Source organism: Asparagus officinalis, chromosome 7, assembly GCF_001876935.1.
Source record: "Asparagus officinalis chromosome 7, Aspof.V1, whole genome shotgun sequence".
In the NCBI taxonomy this organism is placed as follows: domain Eukaryota; kingdom Viridiplantae; phylum Streptophyta; class Magnoliopsida; order Asparagales; family Asparagaceae; genus Asparagus; species Asparagus officinalis.
Window position 1 is genome coordinate 143,274,464 of NC_033800.1, and position 23,754 is coordinate 143,298,217.

General features: G+C 40.3%; 2 protein-coding genes across 5 annotated transcripts in view; both read right to left on the reverse strand.

Annotated features, from left to right (window-relative positions):
• The window catches only part of LOC109848944, a 12,533-nt gene extending 443 nt beyond the window's left edge, over positions 1 to 12,090 (reverse strand). Inside the window, exons 1-7 of one of the 3 annotated variants that reach the window (XM_020418683.1) lie at positions 11,836 to 12,090; positions 10,620 to 10,955; positions 9,331 to 9,402; positions 9,068 to 9,132; positions 8,801 to 8,957; positions 994 to 1,074; positions 818 to 907 (exon numbers count right to left, since the gene is read on the reverse strand). In XM_020418683.1, coding sequence (XP_020274272.1) covers positions 818 to 907; positions 994 to 1,074; positions 8,801 to 8,957; positions 9,068 to 9,132; positions 9,331 to 9,402; positions 10,620 to 10,889 — 735 coding nt within the window. In that variant the 5' untranslated portion in view covers positions 10,890 to 10,955; positions 11,836 to 12,090. Of the gene's footprint in view, positions 1 to 817; positions 908 to 993; positions 1,075 to 8,800; positions 8,958 to 9,067; positions 9,133 to 9,330; positions 9,403 to 10,619; positions 10,989 to 11,835 lie in introns of all 3 variants that reach the window. The other 2 variants (XM_020418684.1, XM_020418682.1) reach the window with 2 other exon arrangements.
• LOC109849711 (probable apyrase 6) lies at positions 12,898 to 19,608 on the reverse strand. 2 transcript variants are annotated; one of them, XM_020419580.1, is made up of 8 exons: positions 18,913 to 19,608; positions 16,373 to 16,485; positions 15,419 to 15,526; positions 15,068 to 15,122; positions 14,210 to 14,386; positions 13,779 to 13,876; positions 13,460 to 13,656; positions 12,898 to 13,331 (listed from the first exon to the last, which is right to left on the reverse strand). In XM_020419580.1, exons 1-8 carry the CDS (start codon positions 19,406 to 19,408, stop codon positions 13,064 to 13,066), a joined length of 1,512 nt encoding a protein of 503 aa, XP_020275169.1. In that variant the 5' UTR covers positions 19,409 to 19,608; the 3' UTR covers positions 12,898 to 13,063. The 2 variants fall into 2 exon arrangements, with proteins under 2 accessions (XP_020275169.1, XP_020275168.1); XM_020419579.1 differs by having other exon boundaries at positions 12,898 to 13,334.

Below are 23,754 nucleotides of genomic sequence, written 5' to 3' on the forward strand. Positions count from 1 at the left end.
AGGTGGCAATGGGAGTATGAGATTAATTAGGGTAGGGTTTAGAAAGAGAGAAGGTGATACATGCACTGATACCATGTTATAATAGGAAATGTTACTTTACAAAGTACTCCCAATGTGAGAAACTGTAACCTGAAATACCACTCTAATAAATCCTATAATTAAGTTTTTACAGTATGTTTTCCCATGTAGCTCCTACAATTAAGATTCAAACAGTATAGCAGTTTGAAATTATATTGCATTGATTCTTTGATAAAAGAACCGTATACCCATATCAGATAGATACTTCTCAGATGCTCGAATTAAATATATCCCACAAACATCAGTATCGTAGACTGAAAAATTAAAATAACGCATCAACGGTAAGAATAACAATACTCTACTAATCATTAATATAAATAACTGGGAAATCTTTTATAATTACTATAAGTTATAATGTTTTTTTAACATTAGTCTTGTATATCTGTGTGATAATTAAAAATTAACAATATTAACTCGAACATATTTATAGTTTTATTAATGCCATTGATGATTTACCAACATCCTGAAATTTCAGATTATTATATCCATGATTCGCCTAGGATTGAACTCACGAATATAAATGCACAAAATATCAGGTTCACATGGCATAAAATAGGATCAGTTAAGTTGTCAAATCTTAAGATCAGGATGTCTTTCAAAACGCTATCTCTGAACAGGATTATAACATAAGTTGACAAGATTCTTGAGTCATAAGCTTTTGTAGACTTCACAGAAATGTAGGAAGAATTTGGGAGATTGAGAATAGATCTTTTAACATTTTTGCAAAATATCATGATACCTGTCTTTGCCTCCGTCGCTGAACAATACTTACTGCCCAAGCTACAATGTAGCATGGTAGTAGAAATCCAGCAGTTCGAAGTAAGAAAAGCTGTTAAGCATCACACTAGATGTCACATAAACTGAAACAAGACAGCACAGACAGCCAAAATTGGCAAAAATTTCTGTCACACTTACAGAAAGAACAGTGGAAGCATCCTCATCCCCATCATCACCAGTGAAGTTAAATGCATGTCTCAAGAGTAAAAGAGCCATTAACTGCAATGAAGAGGTATACAGTTTTTTCAGGATGTACACATACATGAATACACACTATATGTGTGGATGCATCACGCACTCAGATTAAACCAGAAATAAAAGGGTACACACTACTTGATTATTACAATATTAAGAAGCTGCATGACACCATAAAACAAACAAATAACTGAGGTATTCAATGTTTCATTAGCTTTAGCACTGTGAATGTAGATTTTACATCTACATCATGAAACCTACAAGCATTTAAAGACATGTACCAGAAACGTGTTTCCGTATTTCAGAACATTGTACAAGAAAGTTGGCTCAAGCAGGTGCTGCTGCTGTTTGCAGCCCATTTGAGGTAGCCAGCATAATAAACCATCTAGAATTGCTTACATCTGAAAAAACAGACATCAAGAACGGCTGTAATATTCTTATGTGGCCCACGCTAAGATCTTAACCAATGTGATTGTCACAGTGTTCGCTTTAGAAGAAACCTAAAGTTGGCTTCCCCTTTCATAGGCACACCAGAATAAGTGTTTTTTATTCATTTTTTTATTTTTCTATCATTTTCCTTATCTTTTGTGAAACCTTTGATCTATGCTTTATGTTGGAGTTGCCAATAAACTCAAGTGGGCTACTTACTGTTTGAGATGTATGATAAATATGACATATATGATCCTCTCATGATGCTTTGCCTTTTCTACCAATACAAAATCAAATGTTGATTGGTTACCATTAAACATTGAGAGGTGTGTTGAGGCTTATAACAAATTTCTTGACTCATTGAATAGGCTACTTATTGTTTAAGATGTATTACAAATATGATATATATGATCCTCTCATGATGCTTTGCTTTTTCTACTAATACAAAATCAAATGTTGTTTGGTTACTATTAACCATTGAGAGGTACTGATGAGGCTTATAACAAATTTCTTTACTCAATGAATAGGTTTTGTTTAGTGGTGGTTGGTTTTGACTGGATGTACAAGGTCGTTAAACGATGGCATATGATAATCACATAGAACATGAGGTGCCAAAAGCCACAGGCAAGGACCCTTTGCCCACCATAACGAAAATCAGTGATCTTCGGTCAGTTGTAACTAGTGACTTTCCTTTATGTTCATAAATATAACATGTAGAAAGGTCTGGCATTGATGTTTAAAGGCATCTCCTCAGGTTGAGCAAATTAGCATAAAGGTAATAAGCTAGCCGGCATAATCATGAAGTTCACTAATAACTCAGATGATGGGCATTCATTATAAAGCAAACAATGTGAAGCTTTCCATGGTGTGAACTAAATTTACACTGACGGTGTTCTTTCAACAGTTTTTAGTAGTCTACTGAGTAACTAATTAAAAAAATTAACAAACAACTACTGGTTAGTACATTTTGAAGGAAGCTACAATAAATCAGAATGATGTCCACCAAAATGCATCAAAGTGACAAAGATGAAGGTTTTGTCGCGCGCCTTTGCGGAAGCCTTGCACGAACTCACAACGAACCTGTGATCACGAGTAGAAGAAAGACAAACTCTTGCACAAATCCAACCAATAAAGCCAAATCAATCCAAACACAGAGATATACGTGGTTCGGCAATTTGCCTACGTCCACGGGGAGAGGATGGGGAGATTTCACTAAATCAAGGAGAGTACAAAGGGTTACAATCACACAAATTCTCTCAAACTAACCCTCAACCAAAAATCTCACCTTGCTCACAATATCTCCCTCTCACAATGCTCAAAAGATTCCTCAATCTCTGATAAAAAACCCTCACAAATCGTTTCCCTATTTATATCAAAACAAAACCCCAATCAGACTGCAAATAGGAAACCTGCGTATGCAAAAAACCCGTCGTAAGTCGACTTAACAGAGCTCACAAGTCGACTTGACAGAGAGAAAATCAACAACTGGAGAACACTTCATAAGTCGACTTAACAGACTGTTAAGTCGACTTGCCATAAGTCGACTTAACAGTCATGCTAAGTCGACTTGACAGAGGCTAAAATCACAATTCGGCTGCAGATCGTAAGTCGACTCGTGCACAGTGCATGAGTCGACTTATGCCAGTTTTTCTGGTTTTTCTGATTCTTTTCCTGATTTCTCCACAATTCTCCACCTCGGCGAATTTTGCCAAAAATGAGCCGACACCAAACCAAGAGCATCAATGTGTCGTCTCTCCAAATACGGCTGCACCACCATGGTTGCCTACGTACCCCCTCTCCCAAGGGATCAAGCCGCCCGTAGTTCATCCAAATGGCCGTCAACGGCCTCAACAATCACAAATATTCAACAAGTTTCTGCAATGATCAAACTTGTTGCTTGGAACCACCTTCGTGAGCATATCCGCCGGATTATCCTTCGTATGGACCTTCACAATCTCCACATCGCCATCTTCAAGAACATCTCGAACGAAGTGATAACGAACGTCAATGTGCTTCGTCCTCAGATTCTACCACACCCATGGCAGACACCACACCAGGGTGTGGTGGAGCCTGTTTTGAGTTATTCTTCACGTTTTTCACAATTCCTTCGCCGTTTTCACAATTCTCCACCTCGGCGAAGTGTTCCCAACACTGAGCCGACACCAACATGAGCACCAATGTGTCGTCTCTCTAAACTCGGCTGCACCAATGCGGTTGCCTACGTACCCCCTCTCCCAAGGGATCAAGCCGCCCGTAGTTCATCCAAATGGCCGCCAACGGCCTCAACAATTACGAATGTGCAACAAGTTTCGACAATGATCAAACTTGTTGCTCGGAACCACCTTAGTGAGCATATCTGCCGGATTATCCTTCGTGTGGACTTTCACAATTTCCACATCGCCATCTTCAAGAACATCCCGAACGAAGTGATAACGAACGTCAATGTGCTTCGTCCTCGCATGAAAAACCTGATTCTTCGCCAAATATATAGCACTCATGCTATCGCAATGAATAGTGACGGATCGCTGCGATATACCAAGTTCTTCCAAAAGTCCTCGAAGCCAAATAGCCTCCTTCACAGCCTCCGTAACCGCCATATACTCTGCCTCCGTCGTAGACAAAGCCACCGTAGACTGTAAGGTGCATCTCCAACACACCGGCGCACGGGTCAAAGTGAACACATACCCCGTAGTAGACCGGCGCTTATCCAAATCCCCGGCATAATCCGAATCAACATAGCCAATGCATAGCTGCCCACCTGTAGTGTCCCGCTCATAAACCAAACCAACATTGAGCGTACCTCTAATGTACCTCAAAATCCATCTCACGGCGTCCCAATGACCCACTCCTGGATCGTGCATGTATCTCGACACCATGCTCACTGCCTGTGACAAATCCGGCCTCGTACATACCATCGCGTACATCAAGCTCCCAACTGCGCTCGCATATGGAGTCTTCGTCATCAACTCACGGTCTTCAACTGACTTCGGTGAAAGGCCAGCTGAAAGCTTCAAATGGGCTCCCAACGGTACACAAACTGGCTTCGTATCCATGCTAACATGGAATCGCTGTAGAACCTTCTTCAAATAAGCCACCTGTGTCAAACAAATCCTGCCCTTCTTCTTATCTCTGCCGATCTCCATCCCTAAAATGCGCTTCGCCTCGCCCAAGTCCTTCATCTCAAACTCATTCGAAAGCTGAACTTTCAACTCATCTATAGCTGACCTGGAACTAGAAGCAACCAACATGTCATCGACATAAAGCAACAAATAAATGTACGCACCTCCTCTCAACTTGCGAAAATACACGCAAGGATCAAACTGGCTCCGAGTGTACGAATGACCAAGCATAAAACCATCAAATCGCCTATACCACTGTCGAGGAGACTGCTTCAAACCGTATAGCGATTTCTTTAGCCTGCAAACCAACTTATCTTTCCCTGCAGCTCGGAATCCCAATGGCTGAGTCATATATATTTCTTCATCAAGATCACCATGAAGAAATGCTGTCTTCACATCCAACTGATCTAACTCCAATCCATACTGTGCCACCAAAGCTAGCAAAATCCGAATCGACGAATGCTTCACCACCGGAGAGAAAACCTCATTGTAATCAATACCTTCCTCCTGTGCATAGCCCTTCGCAACCAACCTAGCCTTGAACCTCACTGGAGTGCCCTCAATGCCCTCCTTCTTCGTGTACACCCACTTGCACCCAATCGCCTTCCGCCCCTTTGGAAGCTCTACAAGCTCCCATGTATCGTTCTTGTGAAGAGACTCCATCTCCTCCTGCATAGCCACCTGCCACGAATCAGCCTCCGAACTCTGCTCGGCCTCTCTGAATGTAGTAGGCACCATCTCATCGATACTCTCCACCGGAAGTGCATATGCAACTGTGTCGGCATACCGTGCTGGCACCCGTATGTCTCTCCTCTGTCTCCGTGCCGCAATAGAATCCTGAACCTGAGCCGTCGGTCCCTGATCCTGCTCATGAGTACCCGTATCCTCCGCATCACCGTCGTGCTCGCCTGGCGTCACCTCAGTCGGCACTCTCATGGATACTGCACTATCTGGACTCTGTGGAGCTGCATCAATCTCCACCACCTGCGAAATCTCCTCTGTCGGGTTGCTCTCCACCTGATGAGAGCTGGGAAGCTTCAAGATAGAAGCCTCATCGAATGTGACGTCCCTACTCAGCACAATCTTCTTATCAACTGGATCCCAAAGCTTGTATCCCTTGACACCACGCTTGAATCCTACAAATATGGCCTTCCTAGCTCGAGGTTCCAACTTATCAGTTCTAACATGATAATATGCAGGGCAACCAAATACCTTAAGCTGGTCATAGTCATGTGCTGTCTCTCCCGACCACATCTCCATAGGGGTCTTCCCCTCAATCGCAGATGAAGGCAGCCTGTTAATGAGGTGGCTCGCATAAGAAAGTGCCTCAGCCCAAAAGATCTTCTCCAAACCACTATGCGCCAATAAACATCGAATCTTCTCCAGCAAAGACCGATTCAATCTCTCTGCCACCCCATTCTGCTGCGGTGTATGACTAACTGTGAAGTGCCTCTCTATGCCCTCGTCTCGACATAGCTGCAGAAAGGGGTCTGAGGTATACTCGCCGCCGTTGTCGGATCGCAACGTCTTGATCTTTCTCCCAGTCTGCAGTTCCAATCTCTTCTTCCACTCCACAAACAAATCTAGGACTTCACTCTTATGCTTCATGGTGTACACCCAACATCGCCTAGAATAGTCATCAACGAACGTGACGAACCAATGTCGACCACCAAGTGATGCCGTCTTAGTGGGACCCCAAACATCTGTGTGCACGTAGTCCAAGATGCCCCTCGTCCTATGAATGGCCGTCCCGAACTTCACCTTCGTCTTCTTGCCAAGTACACAGTGCTCACAGAATTCTACTTTACCACTCTTGGCTCCCTTCAAAAGCCCCTGCTTGCACAATGCCTGCAGTGACTTTTCACCTGTATGCCCTAGCCTGTAGTGCCAAAGTCTGCTCATGTCCGCCTCTGAAATCGCCGAAGCAACCTGGCCAATCTCGGTGCTCCCCTTCAGATAATATAAATTATGATTTCGGACTCCCTTCATCACCACCAAAGATCCCTTAGTAACCTTTGCTACAGCATCCTCAAAGGTCACCCTGAATCCCTTCGCCTCCAAAGCCCCCACTGAGATAAGATTCTTCTTAAGTTGAGGAACGAATCTCACCTCCTTCAGCTCACGGACTACTCCATCGTGCATCCGAATCCTCACAGTACCTATCCCACGAACGCCACAGGATTGATCATTTCCCATGACCACAACACCCCCATCGAGTCTCTCAAATGATGAGAACCAATCTCGCCTAGGAGTCACATGATAAGTAGCGCCAGAATCAAGCATCCACTCCGATGCATCCAAATGGTTCACCTCCGGAGTAATCAAAAGAGAAAAGCTCGAATCATCGGAATCATCGCCTTTCGCAACATTCACCTCATTGGCCTTCGGGCCCTTATTCTTGCTATTCTCCTTTTCTTTGACTTTCGGGCAATCTCTTTTCCAATGTCCCTGCTCCTTGCAGAATGCACATTGATTCTTTCCAAGCTGGTGACGACCTCTTGACTTTGACCTCCCTCTGTTTCCACCTTTCTGATATGAGCTTCTACCTCTCGCCGACAAGGCCTCTCCTGAAGTACTAGCGCGGGAAGTCTCCTTATCCTTCCTCCTCAAATCATAGTTCGTCAATGCGTTAGTCACTTCACTATAAGTGATAGAAGATCTCCCGTTCAGCAACGTAAGCACGAAGGTATCATACTCCTCATCCGGTAAGGAGCCCAAAAGAATAATAGCCTTGTACTCATCTGTGATCTTCTCATCCACGTTCGCCAAGTCCGACAACAACTTAGTGTAGTTGTTCACATGAGCCGCAAGCGAGGTACCTCTGGACATCTGGAATCTGAATAACCTTCGCAGCAAGTGCAACCGGTTCTCAACACTCTTCGTAAGGTACTTATTGTTGAGAATTTCCCACATCTTCATCGCAGACGTCACCCCAATCACATCGTATTTCAGCTCCTGTTCCAAACAGGACCTGATCACCCCGCAAGCATTTCGATTCATCTTTTCCCATATCGCTTCTTCATACTTAGGTGGCCTCACATCGACCATGATGGTCTCCTCCAGATTTTGAGCATTGAGCGCATCCTGTACGTCGCTCATCCACAAACCAAAATTGATCTTGCCGTCATATTTCACAACACTAATCTTAGTGTTCTGAAAACCCACTTGAACTGTGCCTGTCATCTTGCTGCTTTCACCAATTACTTCACCCATAATCACAACTTCCAAATTGTAGAGAAAGATCCAAACTTTGAAAGAATAAGAAATTACCCAACTGAACCCTAGATTGGATTCCAAATAGAACTCCTAACCACACGAGGAAAGCGAGATCTTCAACGGCAACTTCAAACCCTAACTCCACCAAAGCCTAGAACTCCAAGAACCAAGCTTCAAACTGAATCTTCCTCCACCTAATCCAAAACCCTAGATCTGAATCTGAGCTCTGATACCACTTGTCGCGCGCCTTTGCGGAAGCCTTGCACGAACTCACAACGAACCTGTGATCACGAGTAGAAGAAAGACAAACTCTTGCACAAATCCAACCAATAAAGCCAAATCAATCCAAACACAGAGATATACGTGGTTCGGCAATTTGCCTACGTCCACGGGGAGAGGATGGGGAGATTTCACTAAATCAAGGAGAGTACAAAGGGTTACAATCACACAAATTCTCTCAAACTAACCCTCAACCAAAAATCTCACCTTGCTCACAATATCTCCCTCTCACAATGCTCAAAAGATTCCTCAATCTCTGATAAAAAACCCTCACAAATCGTTTCCCTATTTATATCAAAACAAAACCCCAATCAGACTGCAAATAGGAAACCTGCGTATGCAAAAAACCCGTCGTAAGTCGACTTAACAGAGCTCACAAGTCGACTTGACAGAGAGAAAATCAACAACTGGAGAACACTTCATAAGTCGACTTAACAGACTGTTAAGTCGACTTGCCATAAGTCGACTTAACAGTCATGCTAAGTCGACTTGACAGAGGCTAAAATCACAATTCGGCTGCAGATCGTAAGTCGACTCGTGCACAGTGCATGAGTCGACTTATGCCAGTTTTTCTGGTTTTTCTGATTCTTTTCCTGATTTCTCCACAGGTTTCTGTGGAGTAGACCTCCAGACAACTTTGGTTAAATGAAATTTCTAGACACACAGATTTTTAAGCATTATTCTACTATGGAATTAAAATATCTTACAATCATAGCAGCGGAGCGACAAAAAGCAGCACCCCTAGCATTTGTATCCTCATAGTCCTCATACTCTGAATCTAGATAATGGCTCTGAGCAGCTGCCACAGCAATGAGCCTAGGATCATGCAAGTCCAAGGGGGCACCAGTAATGGCCCAACCTTCACTGAAATCAGCAAAAAAAAAAAAAAAGGTTAGATAGCACCAACTGATCATGTACTTAAATAATGGTTTAAACTAATTTCAATAAGACAAGCTGTAAGGAAATAAAATTGCCTGATTTCAATGACTGTCTCCTCTGCATGAACTCGGTGAGGTGCAGTATAACCAGGTTCATAGCGCTGTTAATAACCAAGAAATAACTGATTTAACTTGGTCTCAAGAAGACAGCCCCAGAATAAAATGAAGGGCTTAATAGTCAACATCATAAAAAGCATGTGGCAAGTGGCTCAAAAACAACCATCAAGGAAGCATTGTATTTTCAGTAGCATAGAAAGTTATTTTGCTAGAGAGCGACTAAGAACTGCACTATGACTCACCACATGGCAAATCTCACAAGTTGTGTCCCCTTTCTCATCGCACCAGCGCTGCACACATGCCCTATGAGCATACTGTATTAAAAAAGATTGCAAAGTAAGATTCCAGTATCGCAAGGACGCAATCCAAACCAAAAAAGTAAAATTTTTTAAGATGGAAAAATGGAAAGGCGTAGAAAGCAGTCATTCAAACTGCGATTGACCTTTTACAGTTTTGCAATATATCCAGTTATCAACAGACATCAAATTAAAGAAAATGCAATATTTTACTTACAAATTGCCTGCTTTTACAAGCTTTCAGGGCATTTGACATTACATGTTTTTGGGAACTACTTGTTGTAGGAACTTCAACAAAAAATAATTCTTAAGCTGGAGGCATAATAAGCCAGAATAATGTTCATTAATGTATAACTTAAAATGAAGAATCATACAAATCATACACCAAAAAATAGGTTTAGCAATCATATTGATTATTCAAAAGTTACTAGTCTCTCAGTCATAGAAGAATGTTTATTCCTAATTCAACAAAATTCTCTTAACTACTGACAATAATTGACACATATCATGTATCCCCTCCAATTGCATGATAGGTAAAGCGTCAACTAGGTGTTATTAACTGTAAAAGAAGATGTAACTAATACGTAGCCACCAGGCAGTCAAACCATTAAAAAACACAAAGTGATAGTAATAGTTTGCAGACGTTCCAGAAACCATGAAATGATTTTACGTATCCTAAACTAGAAAAGGGTTACTACTAAGTAGCCATAATATTAACAGCCAAAGCTTGTCCAACTAATTCCAACTGGCTGTAATTCCCTTTCACAAGTCAACCTCATCATGCCAATAACCGGTCTTTGCAGAAATCAATAAGTTGTATTAATTAAAAAAAAACCATAACTGACAACCTCATCTAAAATGATTGGGGAGAAGAAGAAAATTCCAGTCATGTATTGTACCTTACCTTAGCTCGCGATATATCTCCATGTGGTAAAAAGGACTAACCACCATGTACTGTTGAAGTACTTTGTAATTAGATGCTCAAGAAAAATCATAGAGCAAATATCATGGTGCTAAAAAATACATGGGCAATATAACCATTAAAAACATGTTTGAAGAAAATACAACAGAATGGAACAAATGAAATGACAACTGTAAGATCAAAGCAAATCAGGAAATTTTCTAATTAAAAAAATAAAATAAAATTCCAGGCATTTAAAAGTAACAAAAGGTTGAAGTCTATATCATAATGTAGCCGAGTACTGGTGAGAGGAGAGTATAAGGAAATCAAACACCTTCAGACTGCCACTACAATTGCACGGAGTCTCAAAGTTTTCAATCTCGTCTTCCTCCTGGCAAATACGACACTCTGGTGTCTGAATGAGAGCCTCCTCTTCTTCAGAAGAAGCAATGTTCACATTGCTCTTATCAGCAAAGAATTTAGCAGCGAAAATAGGCATATTCGCGTCTTCTCTAAAAGACCTTGAGGGTTCAACATTTTGCATTGATTCAGTAGCTCCTGGCACCTTCGCATAACCTACACGCAATACCTGATGATCTCCCATCTCCAGTTCCTTATAGATTTTTTTTTTTAATGTCTTCGCTGAATAGATATGCTTTCTTTGTTCAGCCTAACAATCTCAAATATATTTAAACGTCAGTTCCTGGGAAATCACAAAAAAAAAGAGCAAAGATTCCAGTTAAGAGAAGAAGCCCAATGAACTTTTTTTTGACATTCATTATATCAAAGCACAAGCATTATGGAAAATCTCAAGCTATTAGAGATTTCACGCTCTGGAAGAAAAAAAATGAAGCAGAGTTAAAGATATTCATTATATCTACGGCAACTTTTACCATTAAAAGCCCACCAAACGTGCAATTAGGCATTTTTTTTTCTCGCAGCCGGTAATAAATTTTGGCGGGTAAAATCCGAGTGACTTCACTTAAACACGCCATGTGCATTTTACACGCCAATTCTATAGCCAGCGGCAAGGGAAAATGCCTAAATTGCACATTTTGGTGATCTTTTAACACCAAATAAATCGCCGGAGAAATTAAAAAAAATACCAAACTGTACCAAATTGATAATTACCGAATAGAAATAAACAGATATAATCAACCAAATCAAGAGATTTACAAGCTGAGGACAAGCAATAGAGTCGTTAACATTACGTAACCGGCATTGAAATTTGAAGCAGAACGGGAAGAAGAAAAAAAAAGTCCACAAAAGCATCCAAAATATCAAAGCGGGAAGAATAATCAACTTAAAATTAAAATTAAAATTCTCCCAACTTTATCTCAAATTGAAATTTTACGCGTAAGCGAGCTGAAGTCTTGCTAAATTGATAATGTATCAATCATAAAGCATGAATTTAAGCGGAATTAATCCAGAAAAACCCACAGATTTGGAGAGAGTAATAGAAGAATTTTCGCCCGATTTAGGGTTTCGCTATGTAAATCAAACAGTTAAAGATCAAGTTTTTGGGGATAACTAGGGATCGCATTGATTACCAGAGAGCTCCTGATCGCGTGAATCCCAACTGTTGCTCTGTCTACGTTAACGGAGGAGAGCCGTTCAAAAGGACCTCCGTTAACGTCCGTTGAGAGATCACCGCATAATTACAAAAGCGACGAGTGACGGACGTGAGTCGGAGCGCGACGGCGTCAACGCAAGGATTCTCTTCTTATTTTCCTTTTTAAATTATATATTTTTTTTTCCTGGGGATTTGAGATAAACGAAGAGCGCTCCTCCTTTCTTCGTTTACCCCCGTGTCCTAAAAGGGCATAAAGGATTGTGGGTCCCACTTTATAAACGGCCAAACGCGCTTTTGGCGTGAGCTCGGTGGGGCCCACATCTATTTATCGCCAGAGTGCAGGGTTCGTGTACGACTTGATTGTAGTTACGACGCACAAAGTTTTCTCTTTGTCTTTTTTTGGGGGGAATTTTAAAGTAGAAAACACCATTTTTAATCGTAATTTTGATAAAAACTCTGATTAAATGTAGAAAATGAGAAATCTGATTATTTAGGAAAAAAGAAAGAAAGAAAGCAGCAAACTCGAGTTGATTTTTTACAAGCAAATTTGGATTGATGTTTATTATCAAATCTCTCCTCGATCGATGACATTAATAAAACATCGCTATTGAGAACATGGTAGTGGAGCACTTAAAAGTATTTCTCGAGATCAACAATAATTGTAAATATATGTCGAAATTGAATTTCTCCTTTTGTTTTTAGTAATGAATATAGAGCAAAGATAGTAACTAGACTCGAAATGAATTAGAAATTTAAGAAGACATGACAAAACTGACATAACTCAAAGAATGAAAGAGCAACATTTTTTTTAGATAACCTTGAAATCGAACTCAAGATCGTAGAAACCATATTAAAACCTCCCACCCATCCGAGTCGCCTGCAGAGGACGTAACAAATTAAGTTCTGATATAGAAAGAAGTTTAGCTAACTTGTTAATCTGAGAGATTTATTTAAGCAACATTGAAAGCTTTCTTTATATGAGACCTAGTCTTGTGAGAGATCAAACAATATTTTGCATGAACAGGCTCGTCCATTAGACTGATGAAACAATATTTTGCATGAGCAGGCTCTTCCATTGACCGCCTAGTTGAATGCATATACACGGAGGCCCTCAAATTACTCATTGAAGAACTTAAGAACAGAAAAGAATTGAATAGATAATAACAATAATGATACATATAAATTACAATGTCCCACAACAAAGTTCATCGGTTGACACGAGTAATTATATATCGCCCTTTTTCCAAGTCGTATACAGTCTTCGTTTGAGGTTTCCTCCATCTCAATACCGACCATGCTGCAAATATCAACAGAGCAGAGAGGAGAACGATAGAGAGAGCTGTCACTGAATTTTCTCGAAGCAGATAGATCCAATCTGAATGATCTCTGGTCGGATTTGATAGTCTTTGCATGATGAATGCTCCCAAGGCCCAATCAAGTTGGAAGTTGCCTATTTGATTCACGAATGAGATCCTGCTAGTGAAAGAATACAGTGATATGATAAGGGCCTAAAAAGCAAGATAATATGTCATCCAACTACAGTAACTATTATCACTCCCGAAGTGTTTTCAGATAAAAATGATATTAACAAGATAGAGTACCTGTCATCTTCCAAAGACATTCCAAAGCTGTCGTGTAATAGGGCCACAATATATGCCGATGAGAAGCAATAACGTGGGAAGTCCTCGTCATCAAGAGAATGATACTTCTTTTTGAGGTCTAACAAATCTGCCCCACAAAATTGTTGCCCGGCTGACATGAAATCAGATAGCATTGGTGTAGATCCCAGCTCAAAGAACTATCAAGCAATGAAAGTCGTGATTAGAACTAAGCAACAAACCTAACAAAAATAGTTTGTATGAATTTCTGAATAAATAGCTGAATTAGGAGACACAAACATGAGGGGAAAGATTTGAAAACCTCTGATGTGTAGAAGAAGTTTTCAGTAGCTAAGAACTTTCCTTGTAGCTTAGGCATGAAAATTGATCCCAAGTGGCATGTCTGATATGCACATTGCTCTGCAAGTAGAATGGACCGTAAATATACCTAGCAGACCATGTAGAATGGACAGACTCTCAAATGAAGCCCCATTGTTTTGGAATAAAGAATATTATACTGAAGAAGACAAGCGTCTTATGCAAGTAGGTTTACTCAAGCTGTTTATAACACTGTATCCATAAGGTCAACCAGCAGCCAAAGGCTTATGATTGGGGAACAAATTTTCAAAAGCAAGAGTAGCAACTTTAAGTAGGGAAGTTATAAACATGAACAAAAATTATGTACGATGTTTCAAAATATTAAAAGAAAGGGACATTGTGTTTACTTATTCATTCATGAGCATTGTATAGTACCTTTCTCTCTTTGTAGCAGCGTAAATGCAGCAGACCTACATCCTGAGAAGTTGCCGCTTGCATGAGCTACCTTTGGACTGAGAACACCAGCGGAGTTATTAAATGATATTGAATTATGTGAATAGCCTTTGGGGGAGCAAGGATCTATAAACATTTCTCCCTGGGTAGATTCTGTAGCTGCGTTGCAAAAAGTTCCAAATAAATTCATCGAGGCCTTTACATATAAACAACACATCTTCCCATTAAACATTGCTAGAATTGTAAGTTATGGTGTTACAGTCTTGTTGGCTAGCCACGTGATTATCCATGTTTATAGGATATTATATTGTGTCCTTTCGTGCATATTGCTAATTGTGACAAAGTGGTTATTACATAATATCAAACAATTGCTAGTAAATCAAGAGAGAAAGAAAGAAAAACCCAAGTGAGTTAGAACTAGGTTTTCACTACAGAATTTGCATGCATTAAGTTATGGTGCAAACTTTGCTATCAATATAGGAGAAGTATAGATTGATGCTGGTCGCCATTTTGCAAGTCATTATTACAGAAATGGTGACCAGAACATTCAAGTCAAGATCTAAAGCAAAACAAGTTCCATGAGCATGTGCTTGATCAATGTTACCCATATCCTAAGTTGCTAACAAAACTTGCACTGATACTGTTTAGCAATAAGCCACTGACAGAATGGCTTAGAGATGCTCTATGTTGCCATTCGTTAGGTTTGACAGGGTCATATATGTTTCATCAATTGAGTTATAAGAGTTTAATGTAGAACACTAGTTTCTTTTCCTCCAGCAGCTAGTGGAGCAAAGCGGAGCAACTGCCAAAGGATTTTTCCTGTTTGAAGGAGAAACTTACATGATTCCAGGCTTCTCAAGCTCAGCAATTCCTGTACTGAATGATATGCCACATTCTGCAAGATACCCGCAGATGAGATGCATTAGTACCACTTAACTATAGTTTATGTGATGTTTCCAAGCATAATTGATTTCAAACAAGGGTTATAGCTAGGGCTTGAACTGAAATTCAACATCCAGTTCAACCTAATTATCTAAATCCACTGTTCCCTTGGTTTTATCAATTCTTAAACAATAAACAAAAAAGAAGAATTAACTTTAACAGTCAAAATGGTGGATAGCAAACCAAGAGATGCTAAACTTTGAAACGTTCATACGCTGTCGAATTAATTCTCACAGAACAAAAATCTACCTGTCCAAAATGAAGAAAGCTGTTGCTATAGAGGCTATAGGTGTTCTCGCCAAACTTAACCACATGAGCATATTCAGAAGGCAGCGGTTCACTTGAAACAAATGTTACCTGTACGTTGCAGGGAGTTCAATTTCAACTAACGAATTTCAATATGTCATAATATTCATATGCCAAAGAAAATGGAATATTGCAGCTCAAACCACATGTGAAAAAGAAATATGTGCAGATACAACCATCAATAAGTGACAACCACCACACAGAAAACAGAAAATATTAAATAGACAAATTAGATTGAAAAGAAAACACCCAGCACCAAATCCATTTGCCACTACCGATATTGACGGTTCCCTCCTAGATGACCTTGAAGGAAATTACCGGCACTTTTACTTGCTTATTGGCAGTCTATCACACAGTTGCTGAAGCACATTAAAACAATTGAAAAAGCGAAACAGAAAAGGACTCGAGATCTGCTAGATCATTGGCAGCATGAAGAAGGCTAGGTTGGAGAGAACAATCAGTGGCAAGGAGAAGACCAAGCCAAGCCGCTAAGACGGACTGGTGATGGGAGGTGAGTGACATCACAATTTGATTCTCTTCGTAATAAACCATTTTTATTTTTCCTATCTTTATCATTGATCACCCAAAGACACATGGCACTTTCTTACAGTGACTCATATTAAGTATGATATAAATTGCAATAATGTGAATTTCTGTGTCGACTTTTTACCTAATACATATTGCTTACAAAGTAAAATCTAAGATTGTATTTCAGCATTAATAACCTTACAACAATCAAAATGATTAACCATTAGAGAGTTTTAAAACAATGAATTCAACAAGAAGTTAGCAGATCACCAATGATAACTGGACAGGCAAACATATGAGCAGCAGATAGATAAAAAAAAAAAGGGGGGGGGGGGGGGGGGAGACATGAACACAAGAGATAATATAAACCTGAGCAGAAGCTCCACCAAGTTCCATTATCCCAGTGGTTTCCAAAGGATCACCTCCTAGAGTACCAAGGGCATAATTTGCAGCCACCCATGCGAAGATGCCTTCATCAGAGCCTATAGCAATATTATTTTGAAAAAACTCTATAAGAACTGAATTGAATCTCTAGTGATAAATAATGGTACTTGGTATATAAGTATATTAAATGCAACCGGAACAAGTTATTAGCATGACGATAGTCAGCAATTAAGTACAAATATATGTAAACTCTCCAACAATATAATCAAGGATCATAGTCTATAACCTCAAACAACAGAGAGGGAAAAACCTAAAGCCTATTCAAGTGTACTAACACATGAAAATAAAGCAGATTAACGATTGTCCCGGTCAATATGATGAATTTTCACTAAGGTAACAAGTCCAATAAACAAGACTTATAGGTTACTCCAACTATGAACCATACGACTGGTTCTCTTATGAGATCAAAAACTCTGGCTATGTAAGTGTCAAAGGATGTAGTTGTTCATTTGATATGTTACCTCATCTCTGAGAGATAATGAACTGCTCCTGGGCGCTTGATCATATGGTGTACATTATGTAGGTATAGCTGAGTTGCGTAGCCTATGTAATTCATTATCCAGATTATATTGGGTATAAATCAGTTTGTTTCCATACGAATATCATGCAAGTGCCTCTATAGGCAATGAATTGATATCTCATGAGTCCACTTTAATTGGAATTCTATAGAATGTGACTGCCCTATGACAAATTTAGTAGTTCTAATAATTGCTACTGTAGGCGTCAAAAATTATCTATAGGTCTCAAACACAGCTCAAGACGAAGAGAAGACGAAGAACGTCACTATCTAAGTCAAAGGAGATCATCTGATGCGCAAGGAAGCGAAGGAGACAGTAAAACAACACTCGAAAAAGACTGGGAACTGTCTCATGTTAGTGAGACAGTTTACACCGTCTCGCATGCGAGACAGTGTATATTGTCTCGCACCGCGAGACGACATCAGTTTACACCGTCTCGCATGCGAGACAGTGTATATTGTCTCGCACCGCGAGACGACATAGGCTGTCTCGCCAATAGTGAGACAATTACCCCAGTTTTCTGACGGTTTTGCGACTTTTTGTGGGGTTCACTTGGCTCCATAACTGCTGGAAAACGTGTATGGATGGTTATAGATGGGAGATACGCTCACTACCCTCGAAAAACGCGATAATTAACGCAATTTAAGAGAGTGGACGGCGGTTACAAAACTGACTAGAACCACCCCCTTTGGATGAGACAGTAAACGTTGTCCCGCCCAAAGGGGAAGATGTTCATCAGTTGTTTCAACTCCCTTTCGATGGTTATGGCTTCTAAAAGCTATAAATATCCCCCTTATGCACTTGTGAAGAGAGGGGGACGAATATTGGAGAGCAGAGATGAGCTTTTGGCAAACTTTGAGCATAAAAGAGAGTTCTTCACTGTTTTCAAGCAATTTCTAGAGTCCCTCGGTGTTACCTCAATTTCAAACTTTGATTTTATCTTGAGAAGAGTATTTATCTTACTTTGCTAAGATATTTACTTCCGTTCTTATTTTCAAGTTGAAACATCAACATCAAACATTCATCACGTCCAACTTGGATCGTTGAATCGGTAGTCCACGGATTACGCATCCCCAGCACAAGCAAAGATCACAAGCAAGCAGAGACTACTAAATAAGAGTTTCTACGTGTGTTTCTAGGGAGCACCCCAATTATTTTGTTTTTATTGTAAAGAGAAGTTTTACAAGTGTAAGGTTCACTCTTTTGTTTCCATCAAAACGATTGTAATGGAAGCTACAATGAAACTCGTTCCCGACACAAACAGCTACTATGAAATTGAAATTGATATGATTCAGCCGAGGATTGAAGATTCCACCAATTTACTTTTTTAGATGGTGTTTTGTAGCTAAAAGGGAGGGCGAAAAACTCGCCATCGTACAAGACCAAATCATGAAGCAGGGGACAACTTCCGCTACTTGCGGAGACTACCCTTGCAAATACACATACGAAATTACATCTGACTCTGACAAAACATGAAGCAACATCTAAAATAGAGAATATATGAGCTGCATGTCTTATACCATATCTCGCTATTGACCAATCACCACTCTTCTATAATTTATCTACCCAGAGACAGGTCATACTCCTACACGCACATGAGGTGTCAGACTGCTTCAAAGTCTATAAACTAGATAATGGCTATGTAGATGATTATATGTGAACAAATATAAATTTGGCGATATAATTCTTTATTATTGTAACATTTCACCACTGAACCTTCTTTCGTATATGAAGGGATCTTAAGTATAAATTTACTTCATGTAGAAAGGATGCAACATTATTTTATAAGATTCTTTGAGAAAGTAGGTGAACACTCTGGTAAGAGTTCAAACAAGTGTGTCAATACTCAAAATTTGAACAAATTCTCTTCTTTCCACAGCAACCAATCTACTAGATAAACAAAGGTATTTAACAAAAATCAGAGCTTTGCCAAACAAACCACATTACCTGATATGACGCTAGCCCAATCATCCCGGAACCGAAACCCCGAGCCCCTCAAAACCCCCCTACAACTCTCCAAAATCCTCTCTTTGACCCCATCACCAACCATCCTCAACCCGGCCGTCGCCATCAGCCTAATCTCAGTCTCCCCCAAATTCCCCCTCCCCACTCTCTCCCTCCCAAACTCCACCAACTCCCTCAACGACTCCCCGGCTCTCCCCGGATCCCCCGCAAAAGCCGAGAGCCCAGGCCTCACCTTCATCTCCGCCGTCGAGCCGAGATCAATCTCGAAGGGGGTCGCAGATCCGGGTCGGGTCTTGTACCCGAACACGTGGATTCGGGTCCCGGTGCTGCCGGCGTCGATGACGATGGAGAATTTTGGGGGAGAGCGAGAGGGGAAGAGGAGGAGGATGAGGACGGCGATGGCGGAGGAGGCGGAGAGGAGGAGTGTTAGGGTTTTCCTGGGGGACCTAGGGTTTCTTGGGAGCTTGGAGAAGTCCATTGGGGAGTGGGGATCTTAGTAGGGTTTGGGTAGCTCTAGGGTTCGGATTTTGGAAGAAGAGAGAAGATGACAGATGAGAGAGAGAGAGAGAGGGAGGAATGAGGTGGGATCCACTCTCTCTCGGTCTGTGTCTTCCTCTTCCTCCTCCAGTCTCCGGCGAGGATGCGGAATTTATGAAGCCTCTGAGCTGCGTGCGTGTGCGTGTGCGTGTGCGCGTGTTTTGTTCGGGTTAAAAAGGAGCGCGTTATTACGTGGTCTCCCGGTAAAATTTGGAGCTTAGGTGAGGTCATTTTCAAATTTTGAGACATTTATATGAAACATTAGCTAAATAAAAGGGTACCAATGTGCAACACTTTAAAAGTTTAGAGTATTTATCTGAAACATTTAATATTTTTGGGCATTTTTTCGTTCGATTTGAAAAGAGAGGCTACTTAAGGCCCTGTTTGGTTCTGGTTTTTGGATGAGTAAAAGGGGGAAAGCTGCAGAGGCGATTTTAGGGGAAAGCTGCCAAAAAACTGACATTTTTGACAGCTTCCCCCTTTACCCATCTAAAAAACCATTCCAAATAGTCAGTTCAGGAAAACTACATGACATTCTAGTGCAATTAAGGGCCTGTTTGGTTATTTCCCAAAAAACCGAAAAATGGAAATGAAAAGCAAGAAATCTCAAAAAGTACAATTTCACACATTTCTATCCTTAAAACTCACCCACAACATCTAATAAAATATTATTTTTATCCAACAACTCATCCACCATATCTAATAAAATATTATTTTCATCCAACAACTCATCCATCACATCCACCACATCTAATAAAATATTATTTTCATCAACAACATCACTCAACTCATCTCATCTCATATTTAAAAATCACCCACATCATCCAATAAAGATTATGACAACTCATCTTATCTCATTAACATTTTATTTCTTTGTTTTCATCCCAAAAAGTTGTGAAAACGCTTTTCTTAATCTTGGATCACATCACCCAATAATACAATGACAGCTCATCTCATCTCATCTATTTTCTTATTTTTAAGAAAGAACCAAACAAACTTTTTTAAGAAATTGGTTTCTTATAATTCATTTTCTTATTTTTTTCGCAAACCAAACAACATCAAAACAAGTTTTCTTAAAAAATCACTCACATCACCCTATAATAATGTGACAACTCATCTCCATTTCTTTGATTTCTTATTTTTTTTAGCAAACCAAACACTCCCAAAACAATTCTTTGATTTAATAGTTTTCCATTTCTTTGATTTCCCTTTTTTTGGGGGCAAACAAACAGGCCCTTAAGCCAAAATTTGGAGTTCGGGGGTGAAATCCTATAATAACGATTAAGGCTTTTTTGTTCACTAAAATTTATAGGATTTAGGATAGAAAATGAGTTATAGGATAAAAAATAAAGGGAAAAATGTGTTCAGGCCCCAAAAACAGAAACTTCATGTGCTGCAGCCCTTCCTAGTTTTCCTCATGTGGTTCAGCCCCTTGAAGTGTGACATTTTGTGCTGCAGTCCCTTTTTAACAATTATTACATGCCAACTAAGCTAAAATCCCAAAAATAACCTTATCCCCTCTTCTCAATCCTTCAAACCCAGTTCTCTCTCTCTCTCTCTCTCTCTCTCTCTCTCTCTCTCTGAACTAGCGTGTTAGAACTAACACTGTAGCCGCGTGTTAGAACTAACACTGTAGCTTGTTAGAACTAACATTGTAGCGTGTTAGAACTAACACTGTAGCCGCGTGTTAGAACTAACACCGTTCTCATCCAATAGGGCCCTATTCTTAACTGCTGGCCTAAAAAGGATCTATGATCATGGGGAAAAGGGGGGGTTTGATTGGAAGAGATTCTTTTTTGAATAACTTAACCCCCTTTGGATTTTGATTATTTCTATATTAATTTATTTAGGTAATATCATGGAAAAAACTGCATTATATTGGTAATAATAAGAAGCTTCCTAATACTATGCTTTGAATGAATTGTGTGGCTTTTCTGTTCCTGTTCTTCTACCGGATTATTTATGATAAACTCTGTACGAGGCGAGTCCTTAATAAAATTGCAATAGAGGTTAACATAATCTCTTCTTACGTGGGTCAGGGTCCCTGTGCTGTCAGGATCTTCTCCATTGAAGATCATTATACTGATCTTTAAGTACATATATAGTCATCTTATTTCTGATGATTTTTGCATGCCTTGGTGTATATAACAGTTTCTCTTTTGGCAGATTAAACCGTTCTCATCTTTCTTATTGCAGTAATCACAAATTGTTTCTGCATTGAAGTTTTTAGTTTTACAATCATTTTTGAATAATCAACCACGGATGATTGTCAATTAAGATTAAAAGGAACAAAAATCATAAAATGTTCTATTGTTACTACGCCTGCCTTTTTTAAACGCTACAGTGTTAGTTCTAACACGCGGCTACAGTGTTAGTTCCAACAAGTTAGTTCTAACACGCGGCTACAGTGTTAGTTCTAACACGCTACAATGTTAGTTCTAACACGCTACAGTGTTAGTTCTAACACGCGGCTACAGTGTTAGTTCTAACACGCTACAGTGTTAGTTCTAACACGCTACAGTGTTAGTTCTAACACGCTACAGTGTTAGTTCTAACACTGTAGCGTGTTAGAACTAACACTGTACCCACGTGTTAGAACTATTTTTGACATTTTTTCTTAGCTCCTCCTATCGGGCTCTGTTTTTCCAGTCTGAGTAAAAAAATGGGAGAAGAGTTTAGAAAGAAAAGTGAAGTTTGTCCAAAGCTACTTAATCTGATGGCGTCAAAGGAGAGAAATTGGATTGATGAAGAAGATCATTCAGTCCTCTCTCTGGGTTATTTTCCTAAAGCCTCTAAACCCACTAAAAGAGGATTTTTGGACACAGTTGCAGCCAATACTGAAGGTACACTTTCAATCCAGGAAAAGTTTTCTATAATGGGTTTTGTTCTGTAGAGTCTAATGATCTCATTCTTTGCCATTTTCTTCATTTTTCTTCAGGTTGCCCATCATCACTACATGCTGTTGCCTCTGTTAATGCAGCTAGGCCCAATAGCAAGAGCTCTCAATCAAGGCGTAGTCGAGGGCGAGAAGGGGAGCGACGACGAGCTACCGTGACGAGGTCGGGCGGAAGAGAGGAGGGGAGGCGGCGGCGAACTCGGGGGAGGCTTGGGAGCCTGGGCGGAGGTGGCGACGGCGAGGGGCGAGAAGGGGAGCGACGACGAGCTACCGCGACGAGGTCGGGCGGAGGAGAGGAGGGGAGGCGGCGGCGAACTCGGGGGAGGCTTGGGAGCCTGGGCGGAGGTGGCGACGGCGAGGAGGGCGAGGGCCAGAGCGACGAGCTTTAGAAAGCCCTTGTTTTTAAAGAGAGAGAGAGAGAGAGAGAGAGAGAGAGAGAGAGGGAACTGGGTTTGAAGGATTGAGAAGAGGGGATTAGGTTATTTTGGGAATTTTAGCTTAGTTGGCATGTAATAATTGTTAAAAAGGGGCTGCAGCACAAAATGTCACACTTCAAGGGGCTGAACCACATGGGGGAAACTAGGAAGGGCTGCAGCACATGAAGTTTCTGTTTTTGGGGCCTGAACACATTTTTCCCAAAAATAAATGTGGTGCTTTGGACATAATATGATTCCATATCACTTGTTTGTTTCAAAAAAAAAAAAATTTTTTCTACATAACCAAAAATAAATGTGGGTTGATTTTTATGAATAAGTTTTAAATAAATTGATTTTGGTGAATAAAGTAAGGCTAAATACCCATATTGGTATTTTAATTCAACCCCATTTCCCAACAAGGTATTTTAATTAGGAAATTCGGCGATAAGACATTTTAATTGAATAAAAGTACCATTTAGGTCCTTTTTCTCGTCGGCGGCCACTTTTCCGGCGAAAACTCATCACGTGCGTTGCACGTGGGGGCTTAATCTGTGTTTAAGATGCTGATTTAGGTCTGTTTTCTGACGTGGCAGGGAATTAACTCTCTCTCTCTCTATTGTAGTAATGATTCATCATGATCACACTCTTCTACGAATGATAGTGTCAAAGTAGTCGAAGAGGAGTAGTATACTTATCGCTACTCGATGAAGATGCCTTGCCTTAGCATGCTGTAATAGATTTGAGAGTAAGTTAATAACATGTCAGTCCTTGCCTTCATGTTTACTATCTAACAAGGTCCCGTACTTGAGCTGAAACAGCTTGAGTGAACAACCGAGTAACGTGTTGGAAGCTTTGTTCATGAAAAGGCAATTTTGCCTTTGTGAATAGTCCCACATCGGAAAATGAGATGAATAGTAAAGGGTATATAATGGTTCTCTCCTTATTGGGCTTTGAATAGTGTTTTGGGTTTTGTGG